Here is a 19,819-nt window from a genome sequence, read left to right on the forward strand (position 1 = left end):
CAGGAATTTTGGAATCCACTGAGCACAAAATTTGTGGTAACCAAGCTTCTCCACCACAATTTGATGGACCAAACCCCATGAAATCAGGGTAAAATGTTCTGACAGTTCTGCAATCATGAAATGATGGTTTTCACGAATTTTGTAATTGATTTTCATTGCCAGGTCATCAGTCAACAGCCACTGCGGTCCTTATCATGAACACTGGTACGGCCAATTTTAAAATCAATGCACCATTGCCTCACTTGGCTTTTACTCATTATGTACTGCCTGTAAACATCACAAAGCTAACGATAAATCTCAATTGGCCTGTTGTTTCGAGCCAACAAAAACCGAATCACAGACCGCACTCCACAAGTGGCAGGATTTTCTACAGAGAGGGTATTAAAAAACTTGTGCCATGGTATGATAAATTTCTCAATTTGAATGGCGATTATGTAGAAAATTAGCTTAAGAGTGTACCTTTCAAATGTATATAATAAACTTTAGGTTTTTCAATTTGTGAATTGTTTATTTCAAAACTCTGTTACTTTCTGGCCAGCCCTCATATGTAACTATGTAACAGTATAGCTTACATATTTTATTAGAAATTTAAAAAAAAGTTTAAAGCTTTAAAAAATTAAAAATTGTTTTCTTAAAAAAGTATTAATAAACAAAAATTACTTGTATTTATTTAAAACATAATTAAACAAAAAATTATTGCACAAACAGAATTTGTATTAAATATTTCTTCTGTTAATTAAATTAGTTATACAGAAAATATATTATGAACACTTACGACTTTCTTGCCTTGAAAAACTTGCCTATAAGTTGTTAAAAATCCTTTGCATATGGGCACATTTATTTGAAAAATGCAAAAATGCTATAGTCTGCTGAGTTTTCTCAAAGAAAGTAACTTTTATTTTACCCTAGTTCGGATTACTGGAATTTTCGGAGTACCGAAGTTCAGATTACTGAGATTACATTGTATAACCTATATCTATTTAGCATTCACTGGTAGCAATTAATTTCATTCGAAACAGACAGGTTAGCGCTGGTTTTGTCATCTCATTCCAAACATCACCTTATAATAATCTTACTTGCTTTATTATTTTTCAAAATAATTTGTTTATTAAATGAATCCACGACCTCATATTCCTGTTATTTCTTTTGTATAATTTTAGAATGCATGTATGTCACTTCATTTTTGAAAACTTAGTTGTTCCGTAGAAGTGTGTTATGTTTTACTTTTGATTGCATGATCTGGTTGCTCTTTGCTTTAATTCATTTCACATGATTTTTGCACCTTTTAACAAAGCACTGTTAAATCATTATTTTTATATGAATGATGGGAAATACATGATTATTGTAGTGTATTTATTGAATTTGATAAATTTTTAACTCTGTTTTGCCTCCTTTGAGCTTGTGTATTGTTTAATAATAAAGATGAAATGTTATTTATAATATTTAACTTCCATGTATTGAAAATCTCTATACATCATATTTGTTCGCTAAAACTATGAATTTGTATTGTTTTTATGAACTATTAAGCATGAATCTAATGAAGTTTTTTTTTTTTAAATGTTTGTTGTTTGTTTTCGGAAATTTAATTGTATTAGTTCATAATATTTTTTCTTATTTCCTTAATTATAAATCTATTTATACTTTTTTAATTTTGAAAATGTGATGTGTATATGTTACAGTGATAGCTGACTATTACCTAAAGTTAATTGTGGCTATAGATTGTCAACCTTCACTAAAATGACCAGTGAAAGTTTATCATAACTATGTCTGATCAGCTTTCCCTGGTGAAGGTTAACCTCAATTGAACATAGTGATTGTTGCTTTCTGCAAGCCCTGTTGAGATTAGTCCCCCCTGGCTAAGTAAAATGGCTTATCCTCCATTATTCCTATCAGGTTATAGCCTGACACCATAAACTGAGTCGTATTTATGAAAGTTTAGGCCTGATCTCCACTGAAAACCTTAGCGAACAAAAGTCAACACCTGTGACCCAAAAAACAAAACAAAAAAGTTGACAGCTGGACAAAAAAAAAATTAATATTGAAAAAGAGAGGTGATCTCAATTTTTACTATGACATACTTTAAAGTTTGACTTCAGCATTATAGGTAAAGTTGACATTCCCTGATAACTGTTGACCTTAACTAATGAAAGGGTGTTTTTCAATTTAACTGTATACATCGGGACCTGCTCGTGCTATACTGCAGGTGTCCCGAGTGTAATTTTATGATTGTATTAAATGTGTGGAAAAGGGGGGCTGGAAATCGTGAGACTTTTCGCTAATAACATGCATATATTTTTTTTCGTTTATAATGTTAATCCCCTGGAGGGGCAATTAGATTAGTATGTTAGTTCAAAATAATTTATATTTAACAATATATCAGAATAGTGGGGTGGTCTCATAGCTTATCTGATCGACTGTTGGAAGTCTCGCTGTCGCGGTCACTTCCTCGTCCTGTAGCCGCTTCCCTCGTCGAGGTGTACGGTGGGCGAAACGGTGAAGACCGTGCAATCTTCGCCTATGTCTGTAAGAAGACGTCCTTGTTCCTCAAGGGCTGGCCAGCGTGTCCTGGAGCCTGGCGTAATGGTAGGGGTAGGCCAGGTCCTAGCTTGCATGAGGCTTTAGGCTGGGGCGGCATTGCAGTCGCAGCGTCTTCGGGGTCTTCCGGTGTTCGCGGCAAGGGGGGGCATCAGAAAATGAGACCCCCGACCCCGACTTTATATAAATCCAAAAATTAACCGAGAAAATCGGATTACTTAAATCCGACATTAACTATTCAACTAAGTTGCTCGGTGTAAGTCTATGACTTGTGCACCTTAAAACATGGGCTATGACTGTAACATATGCAGTACGTAAAGTTTTTTAAAAAATAATGCATATTTCTTAAAAAAAAGTGATATATTGAGATTATGTAATTATTATATATTGAAGTTCTAATATAATTGGGTTCCAATTTTATGTTTAATTATTAATGGGATATGTTTTATCTGTGATACATGCCGTAGATTACTTAGCTTCCTATGAACCACAGAGATATAACTTTCTTTCTTTAAAAATGAAATTGCAAGTCAATCAAAAAGTGAACTGATTTGTTAGATCTTGTATTTTTCAAGATACATTTAGCAATTTGTTTCTTTTTTTAACCTTTAAAATTAACTAATATACTTCAATATGTTAATTTTATATTTTTAAACAAATGCATTAAATATTTGTGTGCATGAATCGTAGTCTGTTGCTTTATTTTTTTACACTAATAAAATATGTAGCCTATCATAAAAAATTCAATTGAATATTTTTTTCTTTATTATTTCAAATAAAATTAGTATGTCACCTTGTCTTGACACTTTGTTACCACTTTTTTAATTATAAAATTTTTATAAATAAAATAAAACACTAATTAATAACTTTTTTTAATATTAAAAATTATGTAATAGGCACCAATATTATTCAATTAGTTGCCTGGAATGCTTTTGTTAATTTGAAAAAAAATATATTTTTCTCTTTACATTGATATGAAATTTCTTTATTCCATCAGTGAACACGCTATGCATCCATTGTAACCCTCTGTACTAGTGAAAAATATTTTCTTATCCAGTATCTTCCGAGGTATCCTGAAAATATGATCCATAGGCCAGTAACATGTAAAGATATTTTTCTCAAAAATGTCATTTCAACTGAAGGAAATGGGCTTCTTGTGTACTCTTGTTAACGTTCAACATTCTGAGCTCTAGTTTCATGGTTGTCTGATTAGTGCTTTTTAGATGCCTAATTTCATTGGTCAGTAGATTTATACCCTCTCCATCTCCCCCTCTATCATTATAGTGGACTTTTGCTAGTCTGTACTAATTAAAAACAAGGGGTTCAGATTAGCAAAAAATTCGGTTTTCCGGTCATAAAAAAAAAAAAAGGCCAATTCATAAATAACAAATCAATTGGAGAAGAACAAATAAAAAATACATTAAATATGTTTTCTCGAATCTAATTTTTCAAAATATAAGTTATTTAAAAATTATGCACCTGACTTAGTATCATTTTCTTCTGCCTATTGGTTACTAAGAAATACCTGAAGTGTTGGAAATTGTTGATAAGTTTATAAAACGTTTCTTGAAAAATGATCTTTTTTGTTCGTACACACAAATCTATTTTCATTGTTAATTTTTTTGCCATCTTGTAATCTACCATTGTATTAACAATGTAATTAAACATAGAAGATTAATTTTATGAAAAAGTTGATTACATGCGCCGATAAAGAAATTGAAAAAATAATTACGCTTAAATTGCAATACTTAGCTTGGATTTTATTTTAAATAAAAAGTATTCATAATATATTATTTAAGGCTCAGTATGTAAGGTGTTGATAATACAGTTTTATTGAATATATGTACTAGATACATAAAATCAAATTTTTAATTTTTTTAAATTGGTGGTTCGGATTAGCAAGATTTCTCTTTATTTGAATCTGAAGAACCAGCTAAGTTAATACAGTACTATTTATTTTAAATAGAAAAAAATAGGGAAAATGTTTGATTAGAATTAAAAAGTCTAAAACGAAAAATATTTACTGAAATTCAATTTATTTAATAACCAGTTTTTAGTAACTAGAAAATGCTTTATTATGTTAGTTTATTTGTAACCAGATTTCTAGTAGTCCATAGTAACAGCTAAGAAGGATGAGTCCTTAATTTTTTGAGAACCATTAGATTCAACTTGTCGCTTTTTTAAAAAATTATTTTATTGAATTAATGATTAGTGAGGTTTGTATGATATTACTATATTTTTATGACTTTCAAAGGATATTTAAGTATTATCCATGCTGGAACTTGTGCTGCATAACGTGATACCATCCAAACTTAATTGGTATTCATGTATTGATTAATTTTTTAATTAGAAAAACATCAACAATCATTATTTTATCTTCTAAGTCCAATAGTTTTCCTTATCAAATCGAAGATAAATTTTTCATCTTACGATAAATAAACCCTAAAGCAGTTATAAAACTTATTCTTAAGCTTCAACCCAGATATCTTTTTGCTTATTCCAGCCTTTACTTCCTAACCTCCTCTGTTTTCTTTTTCACTCAAATAGATTCACATATCATGGCCATACTAGCATGCTTTCTTCAATACCATAATCTTGAAATTATCTTCTGTAGTGGGCAGTTATCTGATCTTATTCGTTTTTAAAAAAAGTTCCAAAAATAAAGACCACTCTTGCATAAATAAATGAGGAAGGTTATAGTGTAGGTTTTCACGAACTTTCAGCATGGCTAATATGTAAGTATTCTTTAAAGATTGTGATTAATGTCACTATTAAAAATATTTAGAGTAGATAAATTAGATAAAATCGAATGTAGTATTGATTTTATAATTTTGAAAGGATAAATTTGAAAATGGCGAAGTCAGGTTTTTTGGGTTATAGAAGAAGTATCGGTTACAGGTGGTGCAGGAGACGGTGACAAACAGCCTCAGGACCCTGAGAAACAACAGCCGGAAAACGACAACCCAGAAGCAAACCACAACGCCCAGTTTATCAGTGACAGCCCCGAACTCAAGAAAGTCAAAGAAGATACGCCCGTTTAAAAATCATTTCCGTTCAAGAACAATTCTTATTGCACCATTCATGTTCATCAGTTATGTCTTTCCTTTCTCTCTGATGCTCATAAAAATAAAACCGTACATTTTTTCCAATTAATATTTAATGTATCACTAAAAGTAGCTTTCTCTGTTTCACAAGAGTGGAAGAATAGATCTGTCCATCCCAAAGAAGACATGATTGTGTCGTTACAAAATATATATATATATTTTTTTTTTTAATGTGACAAATTTGTTCTTTTTAGTTCTAATAATATATTTATAATTATTTAAGATCTGCTACCTGTTACTTTCAAAAATACTTAGATTTTAAGTTTCTGTATAGTAAGTCTAAAGTTTTAATTTAATTAGTAGTATATATGTATTCATCTACAGAGTTCAACCATTATATTTTTTGGGGGCGTTATGATGTAATTTTATTTAATATTTAAAATGTAAGTTTTTATTTCAAAGCACATGTGATTTTAACGGTTAGATATACATGTCTACGTTTAAAAGGGTCCTGTGTGAATGAAAAAGTTAAAGATCTTACTCAATTATTTTCATGTGTATTTATATGTAAATGGGAAGTTAAAACGCAGCTGAACGTTACCTTTTAGTAATTTAAACATTCCTAGAAACATTCCCTTCATTTGAAAAATCTTTATTCATTCCTGTCTGTTCGGCTGCTTTCTCTATTTGTATTATATGTTTTGTATATTTCGGTAAGCGAACAATTAATTTCGTCTGCCAGCCTCGATGTTAAGTGTTTATCTCTAGACATTTAAAGGATAAGTTTTGACTATAAAAATAAATGAAAAAACAAAAAAAAAATTATGAATAGATTAATAATTTATAAACTAACAAAAAAAAATTTTAAATGGGTTAAGTGCAGAATGTGATTTTAGAAATTAAAGTGACTGTTCTCCATCGGTCATCACTGCCGAACTCGGTCATCATTTAATAATGTACTTAACACAATCATTTTTATTCTATCTTACACCTAAGTTTACATATTAAACCTCATTGTTGTATGATTCATTCTCGAGGTAAAGAAAAATAATATTAACAAAAATAAAAAAAGGGGAAATATTTTTTGCTTCAATCCACTTCAATCTTTTATATAATTTTGTATCGCTTTAAAATAAAATGCTATTATGTATAAGTCAGTTTAAAAATCTTTTAGTTTATTTTTTTATATAGAATTAAATAAAAAAAAAGAATTTTATTTCAGACTGGCTGGCTTTATTCTCTGCCAGTATCTCACCTTGTTAATACGATCAGAGTTTTAAGTATTTCACTCTAGCTTAGGCAGTCGAGTTTTCGTAAGACCAAGTATATTTTTCTGCATTGTTTTAATAGATGTTAATTTTATGAAAAAATTTTAATAAAATTAAGAACAGTTTTGAATTTACAGTCTTTAAAAAAACAAAATTAGTTCATTGTTCGAACATCACATTCAATTTATTCGGTATTTTAAATATTCAGACAATACAATTTTTGTTGTAAAACAAATATTGTGATATAAGTGGAAACCGTGTGTTTGAGGAGTGGTTAAAAATTAAAAAAATTCTTTCACTCTTATTTCATTTGTGACCGCTTCTCAAACTTACTATTGTATTATTTAAAAATTAGACTGATTTAGTTTGAAACATCATTCTAAAAAAAATTTTATCAATTGAGGTTAGATTTATTTAATTATTAGCTTAACTTATATTCTTCCTTTAGTAGACTTATTATATTTGTATGTAATGTAATGATGCTTTTCACCATTATAATTTTTTCTTTTTGTATCATTTTTTGTTCATTGTGTAAATAATTGCTGTTTAATGAATAATTAAAAGAAAAAATGTTGATGTAATTGTAATGTATCAACTCTATTTAAATATATTGTAAACTTTAATGTTGTTTAACACTTTTTATCCCTTCGATCTGTCAATTTCATTTCAATTAATATCAATAAATAAATTAGAAATACAATTACCAGCATTTCAGAGGTATAAAATGCTATGTTTCTAGCTAACAGCGTTTCTACCGCTGATGGGGGTTCCAGAAACTCCATTTTATTATTTATTTTTGTGTTTCTATTTATATTATATATCTTTATCGGTTCCTAATGGGAACCGACCTACAATTCTTATAAATGTATTACTGATTTATTTAAACTAAGAATTAGATACCACTGACCCTCCTGCTATGTTATGCTAGATATAATTGTTGTCATTAATCATTGAATATCTTTTCCGATGGTACCATGTTTACCAATTTACTAAGCTATGCTAATCAGGTGGCATGTAAGGTGTTTAAAACTATTAAGTTAAGTCGGGTAAGCATTATGTTACATTCACAAATATTTCCAACTGAGTATTATGATATAAGAGAGAGCTTAATAGACCCATTGACTTAATTTCCATTCACTTAATATGCTATGGATTGAGAATACCAGGTGAGACGAAACATGTTCTATTGACTCATAATTTTTCGCCATTCAAACTAACATCTTAGGAATATTGCTAACTTGTGTGTTGCGGGCTTGGCTCTGGCAGTTCCTAGCTTCATTGGAGTCCATGTCTTTGGATCCTTTGTTCCTGCTGGACTATACTACTTCTGATGTCTTATCAAGAGAACCTCCTTGTTCTTCCTCCTCTACCTTGCCAAACTGAAGATGTACATCTCCTTTGCTGCTACCCCTTCGGCCGACTTCCCATGAATGCCTCTCTCTGTCCTCCCTTCCTTGAAAATTCTTTCTACTCCTCTACTTTCTTTTACCCATCCCATTGACTCCTACTCCTGTTTTTGATGGAGGAACCTTGAACTCCAACCACTAAAACTCGGGCGGCTTCCTTTTTGGCATCAACAATGCTTTTATGGTTCCTCTATTTATCTTTATAATATATATATTTATATTTATAATATGGCTGGCCATGATATAGATCCCGTTACCCATTTGGTGTTCCAGTTCAGTAAGTGCTTTATTGACTCTTAATGCCCCTGGCCCCTAGGTGCAAGCCGACTCCTTTTACCTGCTCTTTATGAGCCGGCATATGCCGACAATGAACACCCATAATACCTATTTAATTAAATTTAACTTAACTTCTTTTTTTGTCATGCTGGTATTGTCAATACATATTACTACTCTATAGCCTGTGGAAAGAAATATGTATCTGAGGATATAAACATAATTAAATAAAATTAATGAGAGTTTAATTTAGCTACTTTATGAAATAGTGTGAAACTAAAAAAAAAATGTAAAGCTACAAAAATGAAACAGGGTAGTAAAAATTTACTTGATTTCATATTGATATGTAAATTTCTTAAATCATATTACTTTACCTCTCCAGAAGAATAATGATACAACTGTAAAATTTTGTAAAATTGACTTTATTGTCTTGGCGGGCTGAAAAATACATTTTCTGGATGTTTTTTAAATAATTTTACTTCAACATTTGCCAAGGGAGGAATTTTTAAGTATAATTATGTTGACTTGAAAACATTTAAAAACCCATTTTAGTGTCTGTCAAGATAATAAAGTCAATCTCACACAGTTTTACAGTTGCCACATTATTATACCAGAGAAGCAATGTTTGGGCATACTGGAAAGTAATGCTTGAAATAAGTTAACCAATAATTTGAGTGACTGTTACTGATAAGAAATAAGTTTTAGTTCTATTCGCACAATATTTCAAGAAGCTTTTGCTTTGAATTAAGTAATAACTGCATATGATGAAAATTGTCTTGTAAGTTTGTATTTTGTTGAACTTTTTGTTATGAAGTGTTCAATCTTAAAAAATTAATTTATTTTTAAACTAAACTGGAACTGGGCATAGAGAAAGAATGCACAAAAAAAAAAATGTTCATGACCCAGGTGGCTGGTAAGGAAACTAAAAAAATATTCAAATAAAATTTGGTTTTTACAGTTTTCGGGCTTTTTCTGATCACCATTGGGGCCATCTATTTGATTATTAAATATGGCCAGCTATTTCATATTCCTACTTTGCTGCAATAGTGGCACATCTGAAAAAAATAATATTTTTGTTTCATTTTGAAATGAACTTGTAAGGTTCACCAATGTAGGTTTATTGATAACAGAGTTGGGCAACATTAGCTGTATTTTAAACTAATATTAGCTATTAGCTAAATTGTAAATTAGCTAAAATTGTCATGGATATGATATTTATTTATCAATGGTTCATTCAAGAATAAGGATTGTTTCCATGGTGGTTTTAACTATTAGTTTCAAATATAGCTAATTTTTGCCCATCTCCAACACATCTTCAAAACACATTATATTTAATCATCAACAATATAACACCCCACATGTAACTTTCACAATTAGAATTGCATTATACATTTTTTCTGAGGAGGTTTCATAACACAGTGTTAAGTGTTGCCAGCTTCCTACAAACTTTTTTCCATTGCCTCTCTATAGAGCTAGGGCGTACCAAAGCTAGTTGTATTGTAAAAAAAATAATCACAGTCAACGGTACAATCTATAGGTTACGTCAAATACCATAATATATATTTTTTTTTCAGATGTACCACTATTCAAGCGAAACAGCAATATAAAAAATAAAAAAAAGTTTTGAGATATTTTCATTCATCTTCTGAAATCTAATTAATAAAATTGCAAATTGCATGTGTAAACTTTATTCTTAATGTAAAATAGACAATTGATTATAATTAAATATTCATATATTAGCATGGATTTGAAGAAATTATAATGCATTGATATGGGGTCAGATACAATGTGGGTCATGTAAATTTAAATTAATCAAAAGCTTTTTTTAACCATAGTGACCATATACTGTGCTTACTTTTTGACAATCCTACTAGCTTAGGGTGTTCCTTAGTTGGGTCAGGGTAGAGAAATAAATCCTTATATAAAAGGAAGATGATCCAGGCGTGGTCAAAATGACTCAAATAAATTAAAGTATTTACAAGAAATATACATTTATTAATATACGATATCTGTGCAATGATTGGAGTAGTTCATGTTGAACCAGCTAGGTTTGTCATGCCAGATCATAGTGGTTTTGGTGGCTGTAGTAGTTACAATATTGACCAGGAGATAGTGGTGTCGCTACAAAAGAAAATAATAGGAGGAGAAAGAAAAATACCAGAAAATAATTGTTTTTCAACTAAATTTTGCAACCACAATCGAAAGATATTTCCTCTTTCTCCTTTCACTATCACTCGTGTTCCACACTCGTTAACATGCCTGTTTAAGTAAGGCCCCCCCTCACTTCTGAAAGGAAATTCATGATGCCATCTAGTGGCAAAGAGTTGCAGTAAGAAGCTTGGGTAGCCATCTTGGTCCCAAAAAACATAGTGAGTGAGTACCAGTGAGAAAGCCATCGTGACCTGTGCCAGTAGAGAGGAGTTCAGGACTCTTCAATAAGGTCTCTTCTCATAATGATGAGCGAGTAAATCCTTTGACTCAGGCGAAGGAAGCGGCGGCGGCGGGAGGATGAGAAGAGAGAACCCTACTTCCATAATCACATTCACATCACAACCAACCATCAAGCTCCATAGAATCCAACAAGTAAAATGTAATATCCATCAATTAATGTAATAACACTAACCAACTAACACATTGTCACAAACCATGAGAATAGAAGTATTTTATTTTAAAGTATATGATATCAAGTTATTTAAATACAGTCCACTCCATCATTACCAGTAAATTATCATTATTACCATTATTAATTTGAACCAGCTAACCAGTACAATAATTAATTTGGGTAATATCCCCCAATTTTTACTCAGGGGAATACCTAAATTAAACAATGCCACTTTTAATGTCAGGGGAGCAATGTTAAACCTTAAGGAGCAAAGTAATTCCACAGTTTAATTTTATTTATTCGAGGAAAGATCAGGTAATTTTTAAACCAAGATTAAAGTTTGGAACAGTCTGTAGCAATCTATTTGTTGATTGAAAATGCTCATATTTTTTACCAGAAGAAATAGGGAAAACACAAAATTCTTTCAGTGAGGTCACCAAAAATATGAAAGTCAGTTATGGTACCAGCTCTTATGCAAAATGCTATTTCATTAAATTGTTAGGTATTATTTTACCTTTAATGTGAGCAGCTACTTTTCACATTCCTAAGGGACAGTTGGGCAAAAATGAAACTAATAGCTAAAATTGTCATGGAAACGATTTTTATTTATCAATGGTTCATTCATGAGTAAGGATCGTATCCATGGCAACTTTAAATATTAGTTTCAACTGTAGCCAATTTTTGTCCAACTCTGGTCTATCTTCCACATGTGAAATCTGATCATTTTATAGATCCCATAAGAGGTTTCTCAATCATCGATTTAGACCAGAATTTGTCACTTTGTCATGAAATAGCTCTGTCGAAAAAACTTGAAGTATTCCTCTTTGGTTATGATGGCATTGAGATATGTGTTCAGTCCAGGCACCAATGTAAGAGGTGGGGCACTAAGGGAGAAGGCTTCAGATAATACATACAAATTCAATAAGGTTATGTTAGTTAGACAGGGGATGATCTGACTGGAGAATCGGTTGTGGTGCTGAGTCAGTCTACTAACTGATATATAATCAACGAATTTTAAGAGTATCTATCCACTTAAATTCTTGTAGGATGGTATCCACAATTTTTTAGATATTTGTCTACAGTCGAGAGGAAAGAAAGTAAGTTTGAAGAGTATTCACCCTAAATATTTGCAGAATGGAAACCGCACACTGTAAGGTATTCACCTATAGTCAAGTGGAGAAAACCAAGTTCTAACAGTATTAGTTTTGGATGATTGCAGAAGTACAGAGACAGTCAAAGGGTATTCAAAAAGAGATTGTGTAAAATAACAACACAGTTATAGTACCAAAGTAACAATGTTACATGGATATTATAGAAGAATTGACAATATGTATTTTATATAATTGAACAATTTTTAATTAGTTTGAACTAATGAGAAACAATAATTTAAATTATTAACCAATGAAAAGAAATTGTTTTTAGAATATATCTTTAAGATGATGAAATATTAATGAAGTGTGGTTAAAAAAGTTGAGAATTAATCATTTGATAATAAGATTGTGTTTCATTTATAATTTATAACATTAATAATTATAGTTATTATAGGGTCATAATAATTATTAATTATGAATGGAATATGGTCCGGGTGCGGTAAAAAAAAACTCAAATAGTAAATAATTATACTATTTTATTGAGCCAACGTTTCGCCCCAGGTTGCAGGGTTTCGTCAGGGCTAAAAAAGATACAAACACTATAGTTACAAAAAGGAAAAAAGAAAAAACAAAAGTGGAAAATAACAGTGGTATAAAATGAAAAGTAAGATATAATAAGAAATATTAAAGGTTGTAAATAGTAAATGAAAAGGGTAATAGTAACATATAGATAAGAGAAGAAATATTAAAGAAAGTTAAGAAAACTGTTATCTATCAGTTACATGTACTATTTACAACCTTTAATTTTTCTTATTATATCTTACTTTTCATTTTATACCCCCGTTATTTTCCACTTATGTTTTTTCTTTTTTCCTTTTTGAACTATAGTGTTTGTATCTTTTTTAGTCCTGACGAAGCCCTGCAACCTGGGACGAAACATTGGCTCAATAAAATAGTATAATTATTTACTATTTGAGTTTTTTTTAACCGCACCCGGACCATATTCCATTCATCTATACACATGTTCAATCAATAATCTTCCAATTATTAATTATGTTAGATCCATAATTAATAATTTACTTTGTTCATTTTTATTTAAATTTTCACATCATTTTTAACTACGCCATTGTTTATTTTTATTTCATGTTATCCTATTATCTTTCTGTGTTACTGAATTTTAGTTTTTTTAAAAATAAATCAAACGGTATCCTTGTTAAGTTTCAACACTCTTTATTATATCAACAGTCCAATGTTTCGGCCAATTCGGCCATCCTCTGGACAATTTAAACATAAATTTACACCTCACATCCAAATTTAAAAATGTTTTTCAGGCTATTCTACCCAGTTCATTAATTAAAAGTTAAATCAGCCTATTTTTTCACAATTTCATTAATTTGTAATCTTTTAATTTTAAATCAACTTACACTACCAACTATCATATCTATAATCATGGAAGATAGTTGACCGTGGATGACTTATATGAGGAAAAGATGGTTGGGGTGTGTGGTCAAATTAAAACACAAATAAGTTGAAGTAACTTATTTAATCATGCCAACATTTCAGCTGGAATTTCTAATCTTCATAAGGGCTGTTAGCTCGAAATCTTACGGCCAAGTCACGAGGAGGAGAAGATGGTTGGGAGGTGTGGTCAAGTTAAAACACAAAAATTTGAAGTAACTTATTTAATCGTGCCAAGTTATGGCTATAATTTCTAACCTTCATAAGGGCTGTTAGCTTGAAATCTTACTGCTAAGTACCATATCTAAGTATCATATTTATAATATGAGTGTAAGTTGATCTAAAATTAATGAAATAGTCACAAAATAGGCTAATTTGGCTTGTAATTAGCAACCTGGACAGAACAGCCTGCAAAAGAGTTTTAAATTTGGATGTGAGGTGTAAATTTATATTTAAGATTGAACTAGAAGATGGCTGAATTGGCCGAAACGTTGGAATGTTGATATAATAAAGAGTGTTGAGACTTAATAAGGATAACATTTGATTTATTTAAAAAATAAATAACATTCTCAAGAAATTGAAAATATTATATATAAACTAATTTTAATTGTTTGTATTTCCTTTAGTCCTGATTAATCCCTGCAGTGGCCGGCAAAATGCTGGCTCATAATAAATAGTTTATTTTCTATTTGAGTTATTTAGAATCACACCTTTTCTTCCTTTTGTTAATAATTTTAATCTTCCTTATAGTAGAAATTAGATAAAATAATAAAACAAAATTATATTTTTAATTTATTAATAAAGAAAATTTATCAATTCAAATAAATATTATTTCAAAATTCCAATAATAAACTAGAATTTTCATAAATAAATAATAAGATTGAATAACAAAATATTTTTAAATCAGATAGATTTTTAATAAGCTTGTTCCAACAACCACTTTTAATGAGGTGTTAATAGTTAACTGAAGATTAATATGTGCAAAAGAAGGTTGGGGAATGCTGTCCAAAAATAAACAAATAAATAGTTTTTGTTTATTTTCTGACCACACCCTCTTCCATCCATCTTCTCCAAAAACCATTTTTAACTGTCATCAAAAGTGGTTGCTGGAACAAACGTAATATTTGTTAATCAGATTTAAAATGAAAATTACTATTTAAAGAACCCACATTAGAAATAAGAAAAATTATAATGATTAAAAAGCAGGATTAACTTTCATTCCAGTATAAAAATATTTTATTAAAAAATGTTTTCCTCAAAATTAACAAAAAGAGTCAAAACTGAGAAATTTACAAGTTCTTTTCTGTTTCAGGGGCAACTGCACATTTCGCTGGAGAATCGTAAGTAATATTTTTAAACATTATAAGTTTTTCTGAGAAAGTTCATTTAAAAATTATAGTCTTATTTGTCTTTTTGTTTTAATTAGTCAACTGTTATGGAAAGGGTTATTGATTTGTAAATAAACCAAAATTAATCTATTGATGATTCTTGTTTTAATGGCAAAATAAATGCTATAAATAAGGAAAAGTAATTCGTAGAGTTGTGTCATTGAACAGAACACAAATTACAAAAAAAAATTTTATTTAAATAAAATAAATTTTATAATACATAAATATAAATTGATTTATATTTAAGTCTCAAAATTCTCTTTATTTCTTTAAAGTCTCATGTTTCAGGCAATTTGATCATCCTAAAAAACAATCTCAAATACAAATTTACATTTACATCAATAATTTAAAAACTTTTTGTAGGTTATTCTGCCTAGGTCACCAATTATAGTCAAAATTACTCTACTTTGTCACTCTTCACATTAATATTAAAACTTTTAACTACAATCAATTTAGCACTATTATTATACTTTGTTATAAATTGATTGCAATTAAAAGTTTTAATAATAATGCAAAGAGTAAAAAATAGGGTAGTTTTGACTATAATTGGCAACCTGGGCAGGATGGTCTGGAAGAAGTTCTTAAGTTATTGATGTGAGTGTAAATTTGTTTTTAAGATGGCCGAATTGGCCGAAACGTTACAGTTTTAAAGAAATAAAGAGTGTTTTGAGACTTAAATTGGATTCAATTTATTTTATTTAAACAATGATAACCAGTCTCAAGAAAGTGAAAAGTCTATATACAATAAAAACTTTTATGTATTTGTGCTAACATTTCACAAATAAAAAATCTGATGAAGGCGAACAATTTAGACTAAAAAATTGGTACAAATAAAAATAATTTTTCTTTTGTTTTGAATCTCTTAGTTTATATTCAAATTAATTTTAATTCTCTAAGCCTTCAATTAAATATATAACATATTTTATTGAATATGTAAGGCTTTTGCCAATTTGCAACAAATCCAAGATTTGCACAAATGTTTGGTTAACAAAGGAAGCAACAAATGTCGCAATTCATATGCTTGTATGCTCTTTTGACTTATGTCGGCTAGAAAATTCGAATTTCATTATAAAAATGAACCAGCCAAAGATAGGCTAAATGAAAAGAAATGTAAATATCATTTAAGTAGGTTGTAGATGATCAAAATTTATTGAAATTGTACTACATAACCTATAAAATCAACCTTCGTTCTAGAATTTTTATCATAAACTTGTTCATTTAACTACCTTGGCATATAATGTCTTTATAAATATATATTTGTGCTATCTTAAATTTAAAAAAAACTGCTAAAGTTAATTAACAATATTTTAAGCAGTGTTTTTACAACAAATCGATAAAATTTTAAAATATACCATCTTAGACTAGTGTTAATTATTGAACTCGAAGGTTGGGGAAAATCTTTGATTAATGAAAGCACAGAGACGTTTATTTGTTGGCAGATTTAAAACAATGCTAAATGAACACAAATTTTTGGATGTATCACAACTGCTCCTTGATTCGTGCCTAAAAACCGACACTCAACAGCTCGGCCACAAATTCAGGCCAACTCGTTCCAGTCAATCCAAATAGTTTATCCACACACTTGCACATGCATGAATTTGTTATAGTTTGGCAAATGTATAGAGGCACCTTTATTCAATACACATATAAACCATTATTTACATCTGTTCATCTATAAACTGTATAAATTCATTAAATTTCATTTTTATGTTTGTTTTTTTATATCTCTTAACATATGCCAAATTAATTTTAATTCTTGAAGCCTATAAGTAAAATATATTTCATATTTTATTGAATATGTAATTCAAATTGGATTTATTCAATTAATTTTAATAAAAACAATTACAATATTTATGAATTAAAAAAGAATAATATATTAAGTAAATCAAAACTAGTATCCTTTTTTGTCTCAACACTTTTTATTTTTCACCAGTCCAACGTTTCGGCCATTTTAGCCATCCTCAAGGACATCTTCAATTATAATTTCTTCCTCACATTAAATTTAGAGTTACTTTAGCAGGCTATTCTGCCCAGGTCATTCATTAACTATAAGTTAAAAGCCTATTTTTTAAAATTTAAAATCATAAATATTTAATTCTTCTTATATAATATACCATTTATCTATGGTAGTGAATTTGTGTGGATAATCTTATATAAGAAGAATTAAATATTTATGATTTTAAATTTTAAAAAATAGGTTTTTAACTTATAGTTAATGAATGACCTGGGCAGAATAGCCTGCAAAAGTAACTCTAAATTTAATGTGAGGAAGAAATTATAATTGAAGATGTCCTTGAGGATGGCTAAAATGGCCGAAACGTTGGACTGGTGAAAAATAAAAAGTGTTGAGACAAAAAAGGATACAAGTTTTGATTTATTTAATAAATAATTACCTTGTCTCAAGAAATTAAAATAATATAATTAAAGAATAATATATATTTTTTATAAATTATTTTAAAGGAGTGACACAGAATCTGCTGATCATCATCACCATGCTTCAAACCCCAAAATAAAGAAGACACCATTCACTTCTGTTTTCAAGAAGAAAGCTAAAGAGCCCGTTGCTGAGCCAAATCAGGAAGAACAACAAGAAGCAGCCGAAGAAGACAGGGTTAGTTAACAAACTGATTAGAAATAATAACAATTATTAATGAAGCCGAGAAAATTATTTTATTTTTTTAATATATTTATTGAAATTTATAACTGTATAATAAAAATACAATAAGTAAATGTGGTAAATGTTTTATAACACATGATAATCTTGAGAAGGAACCACACAATAGTGGTACTTCAATCATTACTTTAAATCAGAAGATCCCTCGGCCATCATCTTTTCAGAGGCCTCAGAGGATTATCAGGGATTGTTAAAGATTAGAGAATAAGAACTAATGGGGTTGTGTGGGTAAGGATTTTGGAATGAAAGAAGGCATATCTATTTCGGGCCAAATCTGCAATGAATGGGATGTTGAGGTCTTTATGGATGAGCTTATTTGTGACATATAAAGGATTTTGGATTGCAAGGATTGGATACAGCAGAAATTTGATAGTTTGGTGGAGCCCCAAATCTTAATTCCGTATGTCCAAATTGTTCTGATTATCATTTTGTATAAGAGTTTTTAGTGTAGTAAATTAGAAGTTTCGAGAATTTGTCAAGTAGGTGTTGTAGTAATCGGAATCTACGATCAGTTTCTTGTATCAGTCTAATATGTGGATTACAAGTAAGTCTCTTGTCAAGATGGATTCCTAAATAGCACTCATGTTCAACAGACATTATTGGGATATTAAAAAAAGATATAGTAGGGCTTGGAAGTAGAAGATTGTGATGTACAGTAAAGGTGATCTGAAGTTAACATATGTTAATCTTTTGTTTGTTTTGAAAGGGTGTTTAACAAACTGGCCATCAACGCCTGTTGGTTGTTGGTTTTGGAAAGGCCTAGTTGTTCCACAGAGTCATACCTTTGGTATGGTGTGCAAATCCGCACCAGTGGGACTCATTTCCATGAGATTTGAAATATATCTGGCTGGCAATTATAATTTGTTTAATAATCGTAACGATAGTGGAAAGGATGGGGAAAAGCAGATAAGTAACTATTCTAATTTTAAAAATAAGGCAAGATAAATAGATAATTATAATAATTAAAGGCTGACTAATAAGTTAGTCTTATGGATGAATTTAATGGCTCTTTCTATTACGGATTCGTCGTTTCTCAACGCCATTGGAACATTTCTTAGTATCCCTAACTGGTTCAGAGTTAATTTGTAGTGATTACATTCTTCAAAAATGTGTTTGATGGTCAGATTACTATGACATTTCAAACATTTTGGAGCTAATTCGAACATTATGTTAATCTGTTATTTGTTTTAAATAACTAATATTATAGCTTGAGAGTTCAATATTCGAACTATGAGCATAAGAATACATTGTCAAATCTCTATTAAATCGCTTAGGTCCAAATTTCTAATTAAAAGGGTTTGTTTGATTTAGTTTAAATTGTATGAAATTAGACATTTTATAAATATTTTTCTAATTTTTATTTATCTTACTCAATTGTTCAGAAATAGAAAAGTCAATAATTTAATAATATGTAGCTGAATTATATAATTTATTATAGTTATAACAACTTTTCACGCCATTAGGAAGAAGACAGCAAAGACGAAGCTGGTCGGGTCATGCTCAACCCGGACGAAGGTGTAGTCTATGCTGAACTCGACCTCACTGTCGCCACGCCTCGGGTTCAAGTTAAGCCTGAAGAAGAGAAAACTGAATACGCAGAAATAATACATTCAAAGGGAAAATAGATTTATACTTTTTCTATTACAGAGTCACTTTATTGTATAATGAAACAGGAACTGGCACAATATTATAAAATTGTCGAACAATTTTGATATATTTATGTATTAATAGATTAGATTTATTGAGTATATTTTTCTGCAGTATAGTAAGATCCCCATTGTGAAAAAAAATTGTTAAGTTTTTTATGTAGTATGCTATCAAGTGTATAAAACTTGGTAATTGAATATAACAGAAAATATTATTTTCTAATATTAAATAACATATAATTTGTATCACATTAAATGTGATTAGGTATCATTAGGGTTCTACTAGAATTCTTAATTTTATTTATTTTGCTAGTTAAATTTTCAGCCTAATTTATTTTTGCCAAAACATTCAGAACCATGTTCTGAAAAATTTTTATATTTTTAATATTAAAGAATATTTAAGCAAATATATTTTTAAAATATATTGATAAATG

General features: G+C 29.6%; 1 protein-coding gene across 2 annotated transcripts in view; it reads left to right on the top strand.

The window, feature by feature from the left end:
- Fas3 (fasciclin 3) overlaps nucleotides 1–19,487 on the top strand; it is a 592,625-nt gene extending 573,138 nt beyond the window's left edge. The window contains exons 9-11 of one of the 2 annotated variants that reach the window (XM_067046409.1): nucleotides 14,990–15,017; nucleotides 17,526–17,676; nucleotides 19,203–19,487. In XM_067046409.1, coding sequence (XP_066902510.1) covers nucleotides 14,990–15,017; nucleotides 17,526–17,676; nucleotides 19,203–19,364 — 341 coding nt within the window. In that variant the 3' untranslated portion in view covers nucleotides 19,365–19,487. Of the gene's footprint in view, nucleotides 1–5,433; nucleotides 5,696–14,989; nucleotides 15,018–17,525; nucleotides 17,677–19,202 lie in introns of those variants that run through there. The other variant, XM_067046410.1, reaches the window with a different exon arrangement.
- Nucleotides 19,488–19,819: the final 332 nt, after the last annotated feature.

Source organism: Halyomorpha halys, unplaced genomic scaffold (assembly GCF_000696795.3).
Source record: "Halyomorpha halys isolate HHAL.00 unplaced genomic scaffold, Hhal_1.1 Scaffold219.1, whole genome shotgun sequence".
Classification (NCBI taxonomy): domain Eukaryota; kingdom Metazoa; phylum Arthropoda; class Insecta; order Hemiptera; family Pentatomidae; genus Halyomorpha; species Halyomorpha halys.